Below are 20,033 nucleotides of genomic sequence, written 5' to 3'. Positions count from 1 at the left end.
AGTTATTAAATAAAAGTAGATGATGTATGGTAAAAAGCTAAAAGGTTGACTCACCAAATTACAAAAGCATTTAAGGTTTTATGCCAATACAGTTGACATTAACTATACATAAAGTATGTTAACCGTTGTATTATGAGGCTAAGATAAGATATTAAGTGCGAAGATATCAGCTCATGGCAGCAAGCTCACCAAAGCTAAAGACTGTATGGGAGTACCACACAGACACAGAAACCTACTAATTAGTGCTTCTTAACACTAAATACTATAATAGTGTGCACCAAAGCAGCCTTGGACAGTCTATTACTACAATTAACCACACAGAAAGTCATATTATCTCTGTGATAATTGCACACAAAAAAACTTTCACAACAAGGTTGAGACATTTAGTTCAGTGACTAATCATCAGAGGTGAGGCCTAGCAGACAGCTGCTGGCCACAGCTGCCTGTGTCGGTGTCAACCTGTTAATTAAAGCAGCCAAATCCCTAACTTTAAGCCTTATTAAATTTGAGTATATGAGTGAATTAAAAAAATAACAGCTCTTCCACCCCTTTTCATGAAGGGATACATTAGCTTTAAAGACTAATCTATTTAAAAGTAATGCTTTGGCTTCATAGGCTTTGAAATGTTTGTTTATGCAATAAATCCACACGAGTATCTAAGGGGACTGACTCTCTCCTGGAGTCTTTTTCAAGCGGTCATTCAGGGAACGACAGTTTTTGGCGCTTCGGGTGGTTTATGTTTTTTAGCCATGGAGATGTGGCATTTGTGAGTGTTTTGCTGCAGCGACTTTGTAGCAAAAAATCGATGTTTAGGAAAACATCTCTGTGGAAAAGTATAGTGCATGGCTTATAATTATAACATTTAAATTCATTATAATTGGACAGGATTTGGAGCTAAGTGCTGGTTTGCATCATTGGTACTGATACATACAGATTAACTGAACCAGGCATCGATGTAAAAGCAACAGAAATCGGACAAATGCAACACTTCAAACACATGTGGTGTTAGTGAATCAGGCTTCCAAGAGAGTTGGTTAGTTGTGACGGTGGGAACCAACATGTGCCTGAACGTTTAAGACTGTTTAAGGGTCTAAGCTTCAGCTGAGAAGTTTAAAAAGCTCTGTGTACAGCTACTATGTGTCCGTGTTATATTTCTGTTATTCAAGTCTTGGAAACTCGGGAAAAAGCGGGAAGCTACTGAACATGACCATCTTATCCTTAATTTTCTTAGTGGAGAAGAAAGCACCATGTTTTTATTTACCAGGAGGATCAAACCAAGAGTGGGTGGTCACAGGGTGAAGCATTAAAAGTGTAAATAAAATTTTGTCTCACCTGCAGTGTTTTAATCCTGGGTTATGAGTGGGTAAGGCTTTATGGAAGTGTTGGGGTACGTAAACACTCAGTGGCACACACACATGCAGGCAGCCCTAGTTTTCATAAAATTGATGCAGTTCCATTTAAATGGCTTGTAAAGCCTGCTGTACTCCTGTTTACATATCAGCTTTGTTATAAAGCTCTAAAGTTCTGCAGACTTTTTCACAGCAGTCATGTGGGGAAAGAAAATTTGCTTTAAGTACAAGTTTTCACTTGAAGTTTTATCGCCCAACTTTGATTGCATTACTTGCGTTTCAGTCCTATTTATTTTCACCTTGTGTGAGAATCAGCACATTTGCAGGGCTGCTAATTCCCGTGGTCCCATGAAGATGTCCATTTATCTTTCCCTTCACATTTATAGGTATTTCCATTTTGTTTTTTAATAGCTTTCCTTTCGTGCCCTGATTGTGCAGTTCAAACACATCTCGTTGTTCAGGATTGTTTTTTGTTTTTTTTAAAAAGGCTGCTCGATGCTTTTTAGTGACTGCGAAATTATAGCCCATGTGAGGGTTTTTTTGCAATAAAAGCAAAAAGAAAGATGCTATGAGTCATTACAGAATATTACAAGGCGTATGCATATGGACATAGACACGCATACGCATGTGCTGAGACTGTGTGAGGGAACTGAAGCCTCTCGTTAAACCTATTATCATTGTCTTTTGTGAGTCATGGTGCCCCATGTAATATAATGTAATCCCCAGTTGTTGCGAGTAAACAGTGTGCAGGCTGCCATGACTCCTCTTTAGCCAAGCTGGGAGGACTACAGACACATTAAAGACACCCCTGTGGACCACAACAGCCTAACAGTCCCACTCTACTCAGATGAACATTTCCCTTAAGGACATACACAAACAAATGTATAGCATTTGTCTGTGTATGTCCTTGTTTATGAGTTTTAGTGAGAGTTTCATGGTTTATCCATTGTTATCTGTTGTTAGGATGATGTAGGAACAACACAGGGACATCAAATCGTGTGACCTTCATAGCTGGTGCTTGCATGTATGGCAGGTTAGCATTTGTGGAATATCCACACTGGAAGCGATTCTCATTAATGAAGAGATCTGAGGCGACAGAAAGTGAGAAAGCTCCCATGCTCCTCAAAACGTGACAAAATGTCAACACTTGGGAGGAGGAGAAAAGTAGACATATGGACACATTTCGCATTTGACGTCAAGGAAAATAAGACGCTTTGTGAATCGCGTGGAGCAACTCTCTCTGGTAAAAACACGACAAACATTTAAAATGAATCAACTTTAGATTTAGTCGACAATAATCTTATGAAACAAGGACTAAAACTACACTGACACAAAAAGAATTTAGGCTCTTGAACTATTACTAAAACAAAATGAGACTTAAGTAAAGACTATGGCTAAAATAAAATCAAAATTAGCTGTCAAAGTTTTCACCGTATGGCAGGAACTTGTCAGTCAAAAAAGAAGTTAGCCACAGGGCTAAAGCGCATCAGCATGAACAAGCTGTCTTGACGAAGACTTGATTAAAAAAAACATGCATTTTCAAACATGGAGTTGCCCACTCCTAGTAATTGGAGAGAACCTAGGTTTAAGGACGATTCACATTGCTTTTCGGGAACAGGTTTTATATGCAGGTCTACTAGACCTCCATCTGTGGCTGCTCAGCTCACAGAAAGAAAGAAAAAATCCCATGCTCAGCTGGCAAAAAAGGAGTTAAAGTAGAGCTCAAAGAGCGGTTATGACCCATCACAAGAAGCCAAGGTCAAGGTTTGTCTGAGTGGGTTCCAGTGACAGCATTTCTTTCTTTCTGTGTGATTGTGGCCTGACAGTGGAAGGGTGTGCCTCACATGGGTTTGACCCCACTGGGGATGGTGGTTTTCTGACTTGGCACAACACTTGGCTGACAGAACTGCTACTGTGGCGCAAGGGTGCCGTAGTCTAACTACTGCTTTCTGCTTTGTGTGGCGGTTTCAGAAAGAAACATAGAGTTCAGCAGCAATGCTCCAAATGTTTACCCCAAAAAGGTACGTTTGCTGTACTTGAACAAAAACAGGTCCGCATATAGCTCCAGGAGAGGTCCAATGTAAATGTGTGCCATTTATAGGATTACTTTAGGAGGGGCTTTGAAGTATTTCTCTGTTTCTGGCGGACATGTTTTGGCAGAAGACTCCTGACAAAGGATTTGTAGTGTTACTGTAGCCCCTGAGATATACTGTATTAATAAAGCGTTGTATTTAACAAGAGTTCCTAGGTGTAGGCTTGAAAGGCTTTTAAAGGTTATAAACTGTGGTGTAAACAATGTCTTCACAGGCCAAGCCGAGGGCCATGTCTCTGTGGAGAGCAACAGCCCGACTTGTTTTATAGCCACAAACTGAGCTCAGCTTTTATCATCCCCGAACAGCAAACACATCGTGAGGAGGGGAGTGAAAGCAAGAAAATAAACAAATGGTCTTATAGAATTCATAAATGCAACAGGCCGCAAGAAGTGTCAGAGATGGTTTAATTGGCCTTTTGGGGATGTGTCTTTTAAAGTTAAAGCCCACTGAGGTCTTTGGAGCTTAACGTCTATATTAATGTCCAAGGTCAGGTATGCATTAGCCGTGCTTTACTTAAATGGGTGGCAGTCTGCCTGGGGAACGAATGAGGCGCCATCCATATTTTTGGGATTAGTGCATTTTTACGTTCCCCAACTTCTCTAAGATGTCATCACCATGCATATTTGTTTTCATTTTATATTCCTCTGAGTGGACTGAAGAGATCTGGTCATCCTGGTAAAAGCGCTTCTGTCCTAAATACACATTGGATTTAAATATTTTAGTGCACACTTATTTGTGGCTTCTTACCGTGGTTTGTTTTGCATGATTCACTCACTGCCCCGGGGCCACAACACAGCAATGGGAGTTGAAGTTGTAGGACTTCTAGCTGGAAATCGTGCATGGGTTTTTGGGGTTTTTTTGGCTCTAAAAAAAAACGCAAAAAACAACATGCAGGAACCTCGGGGCGCTGAGCCGTGCATGAAGCTCTTAAGCACCCTCGCCTTTTTTTGCTTTGGATTTTCTCCAACCACACAGGTGTCGGTTCTTCGACTGCGCGGACCAGTCGTTTCCTCTTAACAACTTGAACAAATAGTTGCTATTCTCGCCGCAGAGCTATTACTGCAGGGCGGCATTTTAGAGTGAATTGGCTCTTCGTTTATGCGAGCGCCCGCCGCCACACTCTATTTACACCACTCACAGAGAAACCATTCATGTTTCAGAATTGGTTCCACATGTTGCCATTGTTGTCAGCCTGGCAGTGCTGTTGAGCGGCAACTTTAAGCACTGGCAGACTGGAGAGTGGCGTGGCCTCTGATGCTCAGTGTAAATATTTATATATCCTGTCATTTTGTCTTTGTGTCAACTGCCGTGTGTCATAGAAGGGAATAAGAAATGGTATGTGAGTGATGGGTTCTATTTTGAGGAGGTGGGAGACAGGGGTTAAGAGGATAAGTTGGGACTGAGAAAAGGGGGGAAGGGGGTTTATATGTGTGTGTTCGCTGGTTTTGTGTTGGCCCAGAGCCCTGGCTGCGCTCTGAGTTTACACCCCTGATCCGCGTGTGTGTTTGTGTGTGAGCCGTCCCGCGTGTGTGTCTGCACGCCGTCGTCTTATGAGCAGCCAATCCCCTGATTCAGTCAGCTGCTGTACAAGCCTTGATGTGATTACATTATCACATGCATTTAAAGAGCAGCTCATGTGAACCCATGCAACATGCAAAGCAGCGCTGAAATTTAGTAAAGGAGATAGGAAATTGGATTTGTCTTATTAGTTGGGGGGGTCGTCCTACTAGTCCCTCATCTGCTAGGTTAACGATAAGGTTAATTTGTTGGCTGTGTGTTGGATCATGTAATTCTCCCTGGGTGCCTCTAAAATTACCTTCTACAATCTATCCAAAAAAGAAATAAACACATATATATCAAGTTAGATGAGAAATGGAAATATTTTTTTGGTGATGGTAAACCAGCATCCAGGAATGTTGTTTTGTAAAACTCTTTCCAAGTGTGCCACACTTTTGTAGCGGGAAAGCCAAAGGCCAATGTGCCAAACCCCCCCATGAGTGGGATGTTGGGAAGCTCTGCATATATTTAGCTGCACAGCCTTGGGAGGGCCCATCCACGCTGGCTATGAATGTTTATGAATGGTTCCTTGGCCTCTTCACAAAAGGCCATAAATCCTTTCAGTGCTTTTGTGTTCAATTAGAACCTTTTGCCCCTTTTGCACACTCCTAACAAATATCCCCTCTTCTCCCTCTTTCCGTCTCATACATGCAGACACACACACACAGACACACTCTCCATCACCCCGTTACAGAGCCTCCCCTGGTGAGTCAGGGAGATTTATGAGAAGAAGCTGGGTTCGTCAAGCGCCGTCTTCCCCCCGGGGGGTGTCACAACTGCATTTGTATGCCAGGGATCCTCTCGATGGCGTACTATAAAAAACCCAAAAAAACAAGCCCATTGGAGTCAGAGGATTCGCACATCCAAAACTTGCTCGCTCCCTCTAGAATAAGCGGAGCAGCAGCCATTAAGCAAAATGAAATCTTTGGGGTGAAGTTGGTTGCGATCTTCCAGATATTTATTACAGCAGGGCTAATGAAAATGCATTAATACTGTGTGGAGTAAGACGCGGGGTGTTTTTCTGTCTCGCAGTTCTCTTGTACTTATCACCGGGGACTTGAAAGAGAACAAGGGGAAAAATGTCTTTGCATACAGCGGCGCTGTCTCCGCGGATGATATTGTTTTGTTAGGAGAGCCAGGGTTTGGTCCCACTACGTGAGTTGGTGGCAGCAGATGTTCTTTGGAAGCTCCTGTTTCTTTGCTCTGTTTGTCTTCATTTTGAACCACTCACAAATCCCACGTTTGTCACAGAAACTCGAAGTACTTGCTTTTGATGCAGTCAAGGGAGAGCGTGCTTTCATTTGAAACGCTGTCTGACAGGTGTGCCTGAAGAAGCAGATAATGTGTTTCGAGGGGGGATATTCAAGCTGTCCTCTCCCTCTGTTCCAGCCTTGATGGAAAGCTCCCCGGTAAATTAAAAACGTCCCTTTGAAATTTTTAGTCTGGAAATAGCTCGCAAATGTAGTGATGAATGATTTTAAATCACTGTAGCAACCACTAAAAGAAATTTGCCTTGGCACCCTGCTCGGAGATATTCACGCACGCAGTAATTCCTAGATATCTGAAGGAAATGTCCCGTTTAAGTTATTTTAAATGTAGCCAGACTTTTGTGTACAGCAATACTTCAATAATGACTCCAGATCAAGCAAATGATTTGTCACTATAATGACTGACCGACTACTCTCAGCTAAACCTATCAGGTAACCAGACAGTAGACAGACCATCCTCGCAGCTTGATTCAATTGGTCAAGGGTTAATGGGTTGGGCGCCAACAGGCATGTTGTGGATAAGATGTCAGCGTCTGTCTGGGATCTCGCTCTCTCTATCTTTCTGTCTCTGTTTCTATGTAACATGGAGAAGCGGTCAGATCGTCCATAAAAACAAAAGTCCAATTCTCATCTGCCTCGTAGTTTTTGCAGAGCATTAATTTCCTTGCGTCAATCAGCACTAGTTGTTCAGTGATGTACTTGTACTGAATTTAAATGGTTTTCCAGTGAGTCATAAGACATCCAAATTTCAGGTTTCACTTTGGAAGATTTTAAGAAAAGGAGCTTGTGAAACACTAACATCTAAGTACTTTTATCCACGCTGAAGAACTTTTGAATATCAAGCAAGGACGGTGCAGAGCCTTTGTGTTCTTTACTCAGTCTCATCTTCATTTCTTCAAACCCAGTTTAAATCATGGCAGTGAAGAAGTGGACTGACAGATTCAGTTGGGGGATGGTGATAAACAAATATTGTTGTACCAGCACCAAGTACCAGTTGCTCACTTTTAAGTAATTTTCGTACATATTAATGTCTCATTTAAAGCTTGTCTGGGATTCAGGGACACCTTAAAATTTAGCATATTAGTCATAACTGTGTTTTCATTAGAGGATAATCACTTATAAATAATTGTGTTTTGGTTAATTTTGAATGTGCCCTTCATATCTACATATGCAGGAGGCCTTTTTCAGGGAGCCTGCCATTTCCAGCTGCCTTGTCCCTACATCAGCCCAGAATAGATAAACCAAACATGGTTTCAATGGAGGGCCTTTGGCATGTATACGCTAATGTATGGCCAGCATAGGTTCTTCTATACATACGGGCAACAATGAGACAAACACCAAAACGCAAATGGTTTTACAGGTGGACACCACTGAAATCTTCCCTCCTCATATTTCTGACTGTTTTTTCACTAGTTTTGCATTTGGCTAGTGTCACTATTAGTAGAATGAGGTGATACCTTATGTATACTCTACAGAAATTGAAAACTCCATGAGAGATGGGACAGGTCTGTAGAAGGGCATCGACCCGTCAGCAGGACCGGTATCTGCTCGTTTTTGCAAGGGGGGGCAGGATGCTACAAAATGACCTCCAGCAGACTGCTGGTGTGAATGTCTCTGCCCAAACAACCAGAAACAGACTTCGTGAGGGTGGCTTGAGGACCTGACATCCTCTAGTGGGCCCTATGCTTTCCACAGTTGAGAGCAGGTTCACCCTAAGTATATGTAACAGATGTAAAAGGGTTTGGAGAAGCCGTGGAGAACGTTATGCTGCCTGTAACACTCTTCACTATGCCCGGTTTGGTGGTGGGTCAGTGATAGTCTGGGGAGGTACATCCATGGAGGGATGCACAGATGTCTATACAACAGCACTCTGAATGCCATTATCAGGATGAAGTCTTTGACTCATTGTCAGATCCTACCCTGGTGCAGTGGTCCTGGTGCCTAACAATGCCCAGTGATCTATCCAGGCATTTCATAGGGGAATGAAGGGATTGATACCACTGACTGGTCCCCACACTCTCCTGACTGAAATCCAATTAAAAAAAACCTCAGGGACATTATGTTTCAGTCCATCTTACCTGTACGCTAAACTGTCCAGGATCTCAGTGATGCCCTGGTCCAGATGTGGGAGGAGATCCCCCGGGACACCATCCTTCGTCTCATTAGTAGCATGCCCCGACGTTGTCAGGCATGCATAGAAGCACGTAGGGCCCATACAAAATACTGACTACCATTTTGAATTGCTGCAATGTAATATCTGCAAAATGGACTATCCTCCCACATCATTTTTTCACTTTGATTTTTGGTGTGTCTTTGAAATCAGCCCTCGGTTTATAATTTTCTTTTCCATCAAACAATGTCGAATCCTTTCATTTCGAACACATTACCCAGTTCATATCAGTGTAGATATGTTTCCCCCTCCATTGAGATCTGATCTGCTTTCAAAGTGTTTTTCTAATTTTTCTGAGCAGTGTATTCGAGTGCCTTGAGAAAAGTTGCAGCACCTCTTTGAACTAACATTATTCATCAGCACAGCTGTCATTTACTGCCAGCTCCACTCTGATTGGCTCATTGACATTTTGTCCTCTGTGTTGTTGACAGAAATGGAGCCCTGGATCTTCAGGTTCAAAGCAGAGGGCACGGTGGATTATTCACAGCTGACCTTTGACCCTGGCCAGAACGAACTTATCGTCGGCGCCAGGTAACCCATATCCAACATTGTTACTTTTCTCATTCTCTTTCCTTTGTCCTTTGTCTTTGTTGTCTGTGCTTTTGTTGTCTTTCATTCTTGTTTTTTTTTTTTGCAGCGTTTGTTGGTGCGTTGCATGAGTAATGATCAGTTTCTCCATAGATGTCTTCAAAAGAAAAATGGCTTTGGAGATTGTTTCCAAGTCCATTGTCTTTGTCGAGCACAGCCAAGTGTGTGTGTGTTTGCATATATGTGTACTTGTATTGCTTATGTTGTGAGGACATAAATCTGTTTACACAGTGACTTCGTTGGGATTAGCCTCACTTTTAGAGACAAACACTAAGTGCCCAAAACATAAATCCTTACATTTAAGGGTGAAGGCTTGGTTGAAGGTCAGGGTAAGGTCAGAGATAAGGATTAGTAAGTAGTAGTTGTGGTTAGGCTAAGATCCCAAATGAATGAATGAATGAATGTATAAAGTTATGAATGAACACTGTTGTTTTTTAAAGAAATTTTATATGTGCTTGAAGACTTAGATGTGTAAGTGTTTGCTTCATTGCTGAAGAAGTATGCTATGCACTTTACTTAATAGCTTTAGTAGTTGTAGAAAGAAATAATCATGGCAGCATCAACAGGAGATAATAGGAAAGCTATCAGGAAGGAGTGCAGCAAAGCAAACAGAAACAAAGTGAGCCCAGGGAATTTACTAATGCACCTAGAACCTTAAGATGGAAAGGCTTAATCTGGAAAATGTATGTGGGTGGATAAAGGTCTTACAGGTGAGTAAATCCCCCCCTGGAAAACATGGTAAGGAATATAATATAATATAATATAATATAATATAATATAATATAATATAATATAATGCAGCAAATAAAAGCCATCTTTTATTTTTAGCTATCATTCAAGATTCAGGCAGTTATATCAACACATGCATACAACACTCAAAAAAATCAAATAAGAGATTTTCTTCACTTCTCTGTGCCAACTCGATGGCTGTTGAGTGTCTAAGTATGAAAGGCAGTGTAGCTAGATAGATGACTGCAGGTTGGGTTAGAAGTATGAGTGATAATGGAAGGAAGGAGGGATCGATGAAAATATCAATACAGTAAAATAGGAGGCCGTGGCCACGCTGAGACCTGGCTGATAGCCACTCTTCAGGAGACTGATCTTTGCCAAAGCACTTGTTTGTATGTGCATGTGTATTCAGGTGCTTGAGGAAACAGACTTTAGGATTTTTACTCTGTAATGAGATATCTGCTTTATTTAGAGAAAAAAATTAAAGATTGCTCTGTAAAACTGTTTGCTAGCATGAAAAAAAAGCACCTGATAGGTTATCTTCCTACATGTTTGCAAAATCTGTGTCTGTTCAAGAGCTTTTAAGCAAATCAAGTCATTTAAAAAAAATCATGCAGTCCAGATCATCTTTGAATAAAATATTTTTTCTCAGAAATAAACTTAACAAATATCCATATCTATGTAATGCAGCAACTCAGCATACCTGCTTTCTAAAACCATAGACTGTATATAAAAAATGGATACATGCACCATGATATCACTTTATGTTTTGTGGATTTACATTTCAGAACCTCAGTTTGGACAACGTCATCTTGTTTTTTTGTTTTGTTTTCTGTTTGTTGAATTTACTTTCCATTGCCTTTGTTGATAAGTATTTAGATCATGCTGGCTAGCTAAGTGAGCAAGCTACATAAATATGGGAGTATTTGACATGTGCAGAAACCTGCTTATTAATGCTAATGAATGAACAAATTAGTACAAATATCTGTGCAGCAAATAGCATTTCTTTGTCATGTAGCTGCATTAAAAATTGTCCAAAAAGCACCAACACCACAAACATGGCTGAGGTCCATTTCAGTGAGTCTGCACCTTCTGATCAAAGATGGTAAACTTTTAAGTCTTGCACAACAAGTTTTATAATTCTACGACTGTCATGATGGGAGAAAATAGCTATAGAGCCCAATGTTATTACATATTTATATATATTTGTAAAGCTGGGCATTTTAACTTGATAGCCTGTAGGCACTGACCTACCTTTGTAGCCAGTCACACAAGACCTTTCAAGTAGATTTCAGCTTGTCCGAAAAAAGCCATTTTAGGGCCCGAGGTATACATCCACACCTCCTCTTGCAGCTGGTCTGTCTGTACTTAAAGCCACAAAGTGAAATTTCTTCTTCTAATTGTTCAGCCTAAGAGTGTATGTATATGCATTTCTATAGATATCAGTAAAAAGTGCTAAAATGAAGATTAAACGTGTTATGATTTGAGTAGACGGTCATGTTACAAAGTCAGTTATAAGCTGATTTAAGTTGGGAAAGAAAGTTAAAAAAAAAACAAAAAAACGAGACTGGCAGATTATAATCTTCGGCAGATTATTCGAAACCGTGGGCACATTTCATATGCACATATAACATTCCTCTTTAAAAATTTGCCTTTTGGTGGCACGGACCTGCAGAAACATGGATATTACAGAAATCTCAAAGGGGGGAAAAATCACAGTAAATAATGCTTTTAGTCCTAATTGTCAAGTTTCATGTGATCTCATTCTGGTAATGGTGGATAATGGTTGTAGTAGACAGCCTGAGACATTGTTAGTCAAATTATAGAATATTCCTCTTGAGACAGCATTCATTACAACTATGATGTTTCTTGAAAAGTTAGAAATGCCAGTGAATCAGTGTTGTTTGTGCCTTGCAGATTTGAAAAGCTCCAGGCAAGGCAGGACATACTTATTAGAGTGCGATTTCACAGTCAGGCTTTGATTGTCCTTCAGTTGCCTTTTTCCCCCCCTCTCTCTCTCACTTACTCTTTTCATACATGTGAAACCCTGGGAATAGGAGCATAAAACCTTTTAGCTATGCTTTATCTACTCTTTTTTTGGTGTCCTAATTATGGGTTGGAGAAACCTAGAGGTCCATCATTTGCTGCAGTCGTTGAATTCAGCCATCCGTTGAATACAGTTCATTTCAATACCCTGACTACGCTCTTACAATTCCTTGTGCCACCTATGAAAAGATTCATTTTAACTCCAACTGCGGGAACTTTAGAAGCTTCAGATGTGGCATTTTCAAAGGGGAACTTCACCAATTTTACACAACAAAGTCTATTTACAATTCCTGTATTATACTGCAGCATATGTGGAACTGAACTCGACAAAGGTCAGTGTGATGAGAGCAAGTTTCCCAAAAAATAAGAGTAAAAATGAGGGAGTGGCGCTGGAGAGGACTGAGGCTGTCTGAAGTCTGTAGCCTGCTTCTCATCCTCGCTTGAGCCTCGTGGATTGAAGCTACATAACTAGTTGCAGTAAAACAGGCATATAAAAAAGAAAGCACATCCTCTTTTAAATTAGAGGTTTTATATATCAGGAATAACAATAAAATAATAAAAATAAATTGTATGGTTCTTACCGAATTCTAAAATCAGATGAACAACAACACATGGCATATATAACACACTGTATTTTCTTTTCTCAACATAAACTAAGCCAAAATATCAAGTAATCTTTTACTACTTTAATAAAACTGAAGACTGTAGGAAGGGTAAGCCGTAGGTGCTGCTAATCAGATGGACTTGATTAATTAATCACTAATCTCTAGCAATTTTTACAATTTGCTTGAGTCAGGCTTGTGTTAACAAAGGAAGAACGATAACAGCAATGATTTTATAGAAGAAACTGTTTCTGCCCATCAATCTGAGAAGGGTTATTAAGCCATTTCCAATTTGAGGTCCACCACTCTACAGTGAGAAAGATTATTCACAAGTTAAAAATGTTCAACACAGTTCAGAGAAACTGCAAAAAGCCCAAGAGGTATATTTTAGACTCTACAGGCCTCAGTTAACATGTAAAATGTTAAAGTTCATGACACTGCAATTAGGAAAAGGCTGAACAAGAAGGGCTTGTTTGGACGGTTTGCCAGGAAAAACCCTCTTACCTCTAAAAATGGCATGGAAGCTAAGGTTTGCAAAGTTGCATTTGAACAAACCACAAGAGTTCTGGAACAATGAACAGATGAGACCAAAGTGGAGATGTTTGGCCAAAAGCAAACACAGCAAACCAGCACAAATACTTCATACCAACTGAGGGAAGTATGAGGATTTGAGCTTGTTTTGCAGCCACAGGACCTGGGCACCTTTAGGTCATTAAGTCAACCGTGAACTCCTCTGTACACCAAAGTATTCTACAGTCCAACAGCTAAAGCTTGGCCAAGATTAGGTCATGCAACAGGACAATGATCTCAAGCAAATCTACAGAATGCCTGAAAGAGAAAACAATTAAGGTGCAGCGATGGTCCAGTTAAAGTAAAATCTTAGAATTGAAATGGAAAAACCTTTTAATAACAGTGCAGTTTTGACCTGTTGTCCGATCCTCACACCTTTGTTTCTTGCTTTCAGTGCATTAAAGGGCTCCATTAACTCACACCTTCCCTTCTTTTCACAGAAATCACCTCTTCAGACTCAATCTTGAAGACCTGACACTGATCCAGGTGAGTGCTAATTCTGTCTCCCGCTGCCGTCTCACACGCCCAGTTTTCTAGGCGAATGCGTATTAACTCTGTCTGCTCGTATGACTCCCCCTTCAACAAACACTGCGCTAATTTTAGCACGCCGCGTGTCTGTGCTCGCAACTTAAAGCGGTTACAGCAAAATGGTTTAGCGTTTCACATGTCACAACAACTTCACAACCCGGTGGAGCTCCAGTGGGCTTGGTTGACGGCGCCGTGGGTTGATACTCGCAGGGAATGAAAGACTGTTGATAGGAAGCGCTGTCTGTGTTAATATCCTCCTTGCTGAAATCCAATTTGAAGGTGTTTGTGAAATTTGAAGCTGTACTTTGCCACATGTCTAAGCTTTTAAAAGATCTTCTGCAATTTCTTTAATGTGATACTACAAATGATTTGAAATGGCAAACAGAAATCAAAGTGTCCTAACATCTTGTGCGCGCGTTGCACGAAATATGTATAAATAGCTGTGCGCGCAAGCTGGCAATTTAATTTTTTCACCCTGTCTTTCCCACACGTTGTCGCTAATTTCTTTTTCCAACATCCTCTCATTTCACTTTCTTTTTTTCCTCTCTTCTATGAGCCCACATATCCCCACCTGTGGAGCAAGCCAATTTTGTGACCCACTGAGTTACCATACAAACACTGACACTTTGAGGGCTTTATTTGCAGGTGGTAACAGCAAGCCTTCTTTGATGCTTAGACAACTCTTTATGTTTGCCATTTACACTCTAGAAAACCAGGGGAGAGGAGAAAGAGAATCAGGGGAGCAAGAACGGCTGGGTGGAACAGGAGTGTTGTTGACATAGATCTGACTAGAAGGGGAAAATGAGGAAAATGGACAGAAGAAATAAGAAGCGAGGCTGAATTTGTTAGGCAGGAGGGAGTGGAGGGTAGAACGCACAAAGGAATCAGGGAGCAGCGAGACAGCACACAGACAACGAGGGAAGAAAGCAGGAAAAAAAAACCCGCAGAGAGAGACGAGGATTCACGCAGAGCCGGTCTTTTGTGGCCACTCGCTGGGACTCCGATGCTTTTTAAAGTTCAATTCAATTCAATTCAATTCAATTTTATTTATATAGCGCCAAATCACAACAAAAGTCGCCTCAAGGCGCTTCATAGATACAGAGAAAAACCCAACAATCATATGACCCCCTATGAGCAAGCACTTTGGCGACAGTGGGAAGGAAAAACTCCCTTTTAACAGGAAGAAACCTCCGGCAGAACCAGGCTCAGGGAGGGGCGGCCATCTGCTGCGACCGGTTGGGGTGAGAGAAGGAAGACAGGATAAAAGACATGCTGTGGAAGAGAGACAGAGGTTATGACAGACAGAGGACATGTCCTTATGAAGGACATGTCCTGGTCAAAAATGACTCCAAGGTTCCTCACAGCGTTACTGGAGGCCAAGGTAATGCCATCCAGAGTATGAATCTGGTTAGATACCATATTTCTAAGATTTTCAGGGCCGAGTACAATAACCTCAGTTTTATCTGAATTAAGAAGCAGAAAGTTAGCGGCCATCCAGGTCTTTATGTCTTTAAGACATTCCTACAGTTTAACTAATTGGTGTGTGTTATCTGGCTTCATGGACAGATAGAGCTGGGTGTCATCTGCATAGCAGTGAAAATGTATGCTATGTCTTCTAATGATGCTGCCTAAGGGAAGCATGTATAATGTAAACAGAATTGGTCCTAGCACTGAACCCTGTGGAACTCCATAATTAACCTCAGTGTGTGAAGAGGACTCTCCATTTACATGCACAAATTGGAGTCTGCCACACCGCCCCCTCGGCCTGTGCTTCGAGGTTTCTGGTAGTTAGAATGACTCGGGGGTGTTGATTCATTTAAACTAACATAATCATCCTGCTGCAACCAGGTTTCTGTAAGGCAGAGTAAATCAATTTGTTGGTCAATTATTAAGTCATGTACTAACAGAGACTTGGAGGAGAGAGACCTAATATTTAATAATCCACATTTCACTGTTTTACTCTTTGGTTCAGATGTGGATACTGTACTGTTCTTTCTTTGTAATTGTTTATGTTTAAGTTGTTTGTTGCTGGTTTTTAGTTTGTTTTTTGTCTTTTTGGAAGCTAACACAGTCTCTATGGAGATGGGTTTTTGGGGGGGTAGCAGGAGGAGAGAAGCTGCAGAGAGGCGTGTAAGACTGCAACTCTGCTTCCTGGTCCCAACTCTGGATAGTCATATTTTGGGGGGTTTAATAAATTTGTCCATATTTCTAGAAATGAGAGCTGCTCCATCCAAAGTGGGATGGATGCCGTCTCTCCTAACAAGACCAGGTTTCCTCCAGAAGGTTTGCCAATTATTGTTGCTCTGTGGCATCCGCGCACCCAGCTATCCTCCCCTTCTTTTTTTCATCCTGTGCTCGACTGGGTTTGCAGAATCAGCAAGGAGATTCCACTGAGCCAATCTACCCTGCATCTCCAAGATGTCTTCTTATGAGATAATAGGATCTGGTAATCCGTGCCAAGGCCTGGGGCCGGTTTAAGCTGACCTGCACACTAGTCCCAGCTTCGCATTTAACCATGCCAAGGCCATAAAGTCAAGCATAAATATATATCCAAGTGGTGGAATTTAAGGAGGAAAGGGGGAATTATTCCTTTCACCTCCTTGAAGCGTCTTTCTTTCCTTCCTTTTTTTTTTCATCCAAGCATGAAACAGGAGATTAAATGCACAGAGATTTGGTTGCCTCTGCGCCTGGGTTTACATATATTTCTCATTCTTATTGTTGTTGGATATGAAAGCCTTGAATGAATTTCCCCTTTGGCGCTGTTGCTCCACTCACATTACACGCATTGCTGATTGATCAAATAGATTTACTAGGGAACATGGCGCTGAAGGTGGCAGAGCCAACAAAGAAAGTTTGAGCACAAGCACTTGTTAGTAGTCCTGTGCATTTTATTACGGTTGCACCAAGGTTCAAGAGAGTTGCATGAGCTTCTCTCTCTCTCTCTCTCTTCTGCAGGAGGAAATTAAGCTAAAAGCTACACCTACGCCTGTCTTTGTGATTTCACCCCATCCTCATGTATCAGCCCTGTCAGATAATGCCCGATGGCAGTGATTTGTTCTTGCATGGATGGCAGCGTTAAGAAGGAGGCTGTGTATGATTTGACAGAGCACAAGGTTTAAAGCTACTGTAATACAAACAGCCTGTAATATGCTAAAGAGTTGGGTATGATTACCTTATGATTGATGACTGATCTCATCATGCATGAAACTTTTCTGGGGAGGACAAAATAAAAAACAGCCACCAAGGTTTTCTTTGAGGCAAAGATTAATCCAACCTACCTCTCCTGCCCTTGGATGCAGTGTGATAAGTTGCTTTCAAGCTTTTCAAGAGGCAGAAAATGAACTGTGAATATCTGGTAGTCTAACTGTTGTATTACGAAGGGTGTGGGGGGTTTGAAAGCACTGACACTTGGACTGGTAGCTAAACACTGCCCGTCTGTTGCACATATCGAGATGAGACAAAGAGACTGATCGACCCTGAGCCCCAGCAAACATAATCTCCTCAGTAAATTGGCTCCTTGTTTGGAGGTAATAAAAACCAGAAAAAAGGGCAACAGCTGGAGAGAAAGCGGACTTTTGTTTTAAAAAAAAAAATAGTGGATGCGAATTCATCTGTGAAGTGTGTGTTTTCTAAGAAGACCTTAAAGATTTGGTCTTAGGAGTGTAAACTGTGTCACTCCCTGAGGAAAGCTATAAAGGGTGTTTACAAGACAGAGGCGCGCTTAAAGAATCATAAAGAGAAGAAAATATTTCACATCACATTAACTTTCTAACCTGTGCTCAAACCGAGTGGCAGTTTGGGGTTGAAGTGGGAAGAGTCAGCCATCAACACATGCGTCAGCCCTCGCGATGACCTTGATTGGAGTTAATATCTCGTACTTAAAGGTTTTTTTTCCTGCTGTGTCTCAGTAGCCTGAAGAGGCTTTCCTCTCCCTGTCAACCTCTACCCTCATCGTCACTGATCTGGAAAACACTGTCAAGAACAAAAGGTGGATACTTTTCTCCTTGCTCCACTTTCAAAACTTGTGCAGCAGAGTCGGAAAAAAATAGAAGAAGAAGACAGGAACGTAACTGTGCAGCATGTGCAACTACTGAGACATTTAGAGCTTCCACAGACAAACAATTAGCTTGAAACGACCCAACGAAGCACAATTTCCCTTCCTCCATTTACAGTAAATTGCACATTACATGTCATCTCCATTCAGCATTGTCCTTCTGCCCTGTTTATCATTCATATCCTGAGATCAACTACTGCCAGCCTTAGGGGAAGCAAATCAATGCTGGCACTGCCATTGCTAACTATGCCAGCTCAGATTAATTGCTTGTTTTTCTGTCTGCACGTGAGCTCACCAAATAATATCAGCGTGCCCATTTTTTAGCAACGTCTTTACTTCTTTACTTGGGCTAATAAACCACTGCTAACTTCCATGCTCGTCCTTAAAAGCATGAACCGAAAGGACCCAAAGTTTCTAATTTGCATTCAGTGATAAGAGTCTATTGAATTCACATAAACAAAGGTGCTAATGTAAGAAGAAATTACCAGGGGAAGGGGAAAAAAAGCTAAACGCACACACACACTCGGCCTGTACAAGCCAATATCAGGATCCTGCTTCCATGCTAAATCGGAATAAGATGCAGAAGATGAGCCTGAGTTTCAACAGAAAAACCGAGGCACAGCGTTAGTCAATAAGCACTGGGATGAGGAAGGATCAGTGGTATTGTTCATGATTCAATACAGGCGAGGAGGAGAAAATAGTGGAAATTCACTCCAGCCTCTCTCTTGTCCTCCTGCACTGGCACAGGAAAACACTATCCATAACAGTTTCCCTTGGCAACAGACACTGTATGCTGTTGAGATGTATTTTGTGCTTTTATTTTTCTTTGCTTCCTCTTGTATTGTGTCCTTCACCCCGTCCCCCTCTTTTTAAATTTTTTTTAAAAGAAGGACTTTTTCCACTTTTCCGTGTCTAATATATCACGGCCTTGTCTCTTGTAATTACACTGCATCAGCCAAACAATTAGCCCTGCTAATCAGTAGCTAACAGAAACTGTCCTTCATAGCTCTGGAAGCATTTCCAATCCACTGAGCTGAACGCTAACTTGGCCGTTTAAATGCATAGACCAAAATGCACGATTGGAACTGGAGATGCAGACACGTACAGTGATATCATGGACGCGACGGCATGTTCAACCATAATAGTTGTGAGTATATTGTAAAAGGCAGACAGTAGCAGGGGGTCTCTTCTACACGGACTCATCCGTTTAAAGTGTCACGATGATATGAGTAGAGACACGGACCTACACGTTGGCAAAGGCATGACATCAAGACCAATTTCGCGTGTAAATCTTTCAGCAGCTTACATCAGCAGACATCAGTGTGAATAGTAAATACTGTGCCTGCACATCAGAAGGTAATATCAGATATTCATAAGCCAGATTAGATTTCCCCCCACAGGATTTGTCCAGCTCTTACTCTCAACCCGCCGTCCCCTTGTAATGAGGCACACAGCTAGTCATTTCACAAAGCTAGACAGCTGTCAGCAGCGAGTGTGTTCTCTGGACCCTCTTTATGCAAAATATATTCAATATCATGTCTGGAAACTGCTGTTTTGGAATTCAGCTCCTCACTCCCTCCTCCATCTCACTGACTACCTCACTCAGCCCACACAGTCTGCCTTGTTCTGGCTGACTCCTAAGTTGGACTCTGTTTTCGCTTTGTTGTTTCCCCCCCTGTCTATTTGTCCCTTATTTTCCCTTTTCTGTCCTTTCCTCTGTCGTTGTCCGTCTCCCTCCCTGCTTACTCTCCCCCTTTGTATCTCTCCTGCACCTACCACACCTAACAATAGCCCCTCAGTGTGAGGGCTGACGAGAGGCTTGGGCACAATGGTTCATCTCTAAGGACTGCACCCATTACAGGGGGCAGGATAGAGGGTGGACGCGAGGAAAATAAAAAAAAAATTTCTTTTCCACTGCTTTCATTTCTTCCCTGAAGCAACAAATGACTGTGGTAAATTCTCTCTGCCTAACTGAATTTCTGCATCGTAATGACATTTTATGTTACTTAACATACTATTCCAGTCTATTTTAATTTTCCTATTTTTTAGCCGCTTTGGTTAAAAATAAAACTGTCCATCAAGCTCTCGCTGAGCGCTAGATGGTAGCAGTGATGCTTAAAATAAATAAAATGTGACAACAAACAACAAACAGGCGTAGTCGTACAAATTATCCAGAAAATTTCTCCATTTAGAAAATTCAGAAATTAGAAAATATTTAGGAAAGAAAAGAGTAAAAATATTGAGCGGCCCGCTAACATTTCAAGCAGCTATAGATCTGTCAAGCTAACTTGAGCTAGTACTGCAGTGACTCGTGCTGGTTCCAAACAGCTGTGTTTAGACCTGTTGACAATAAGCACAAGCTTCTCTTTACAGCTGAGCTATTTGGCAGCGTGTGCGTTCAAGACCTCTTGTTTGGCCTCCTGTTGTGTCTATACAAATAGAAAGTACAATATAATTAACTTTTTCACTGATATTCTAA

At 41.5% G+C, this 20,033-nt stretch overlaps 1 protein-coding gene across 4 annotated transcripts in view; it reads left to right on the top strand.

The window, feature by feature from the left end:
* The window catches only part of sema5a (sema domain, seven thrombospondin repeats (type 1 and type 1-like), transmembrane domain (TM) and short cytoplasmic domain, (semaphorin) 5A), a 145,240-nt gene that overhangs the window by 44,362 nt on the left and 80,845 nt on the right, over positions 1–20,033 (top strand). For all 4 annotated transcript variants that reach the window (XR_014801278.1, XR_014801277.1, XM_084939170.1 and 1 more), the window contains 2 exons: positions 8,869–8,968; positions 13,413–13,458. Coding sequence is in view for 2 of the 4 variants with exons in the window: in XM_084939170.1 (XP_084795296.1) it covers positions 8,869–8,968; positions 13,413–13,458 (146 nt within the window). In the remaining 2 variants the exon portion in view is untranslated. The remainder of the gene's footprint in view (positions 1–8,868; positions 8,969–13,412; positions 13,459–20,033) is intronic.

Source organism: Perissodus microlepis, chromosome 9 (assembly GCF_051167445.1).
Source record: "Perissodus microlepis isolate ML-2025 ecotype Zambia chromosome 9, ASM5116744v1, whole genome shotgun sequence".
In the NCBI taxonomy this organism is placed as follows: domain Eukaryota; kingdom Metazoa; phylum Chordata; class Actinopteri; order Cichliformes; family Cichlidae; genus Perissodus; species Perissodus microlepis.
This window is presented reverse-complemented; position numbering and strand designations above follow the sequence as displayed.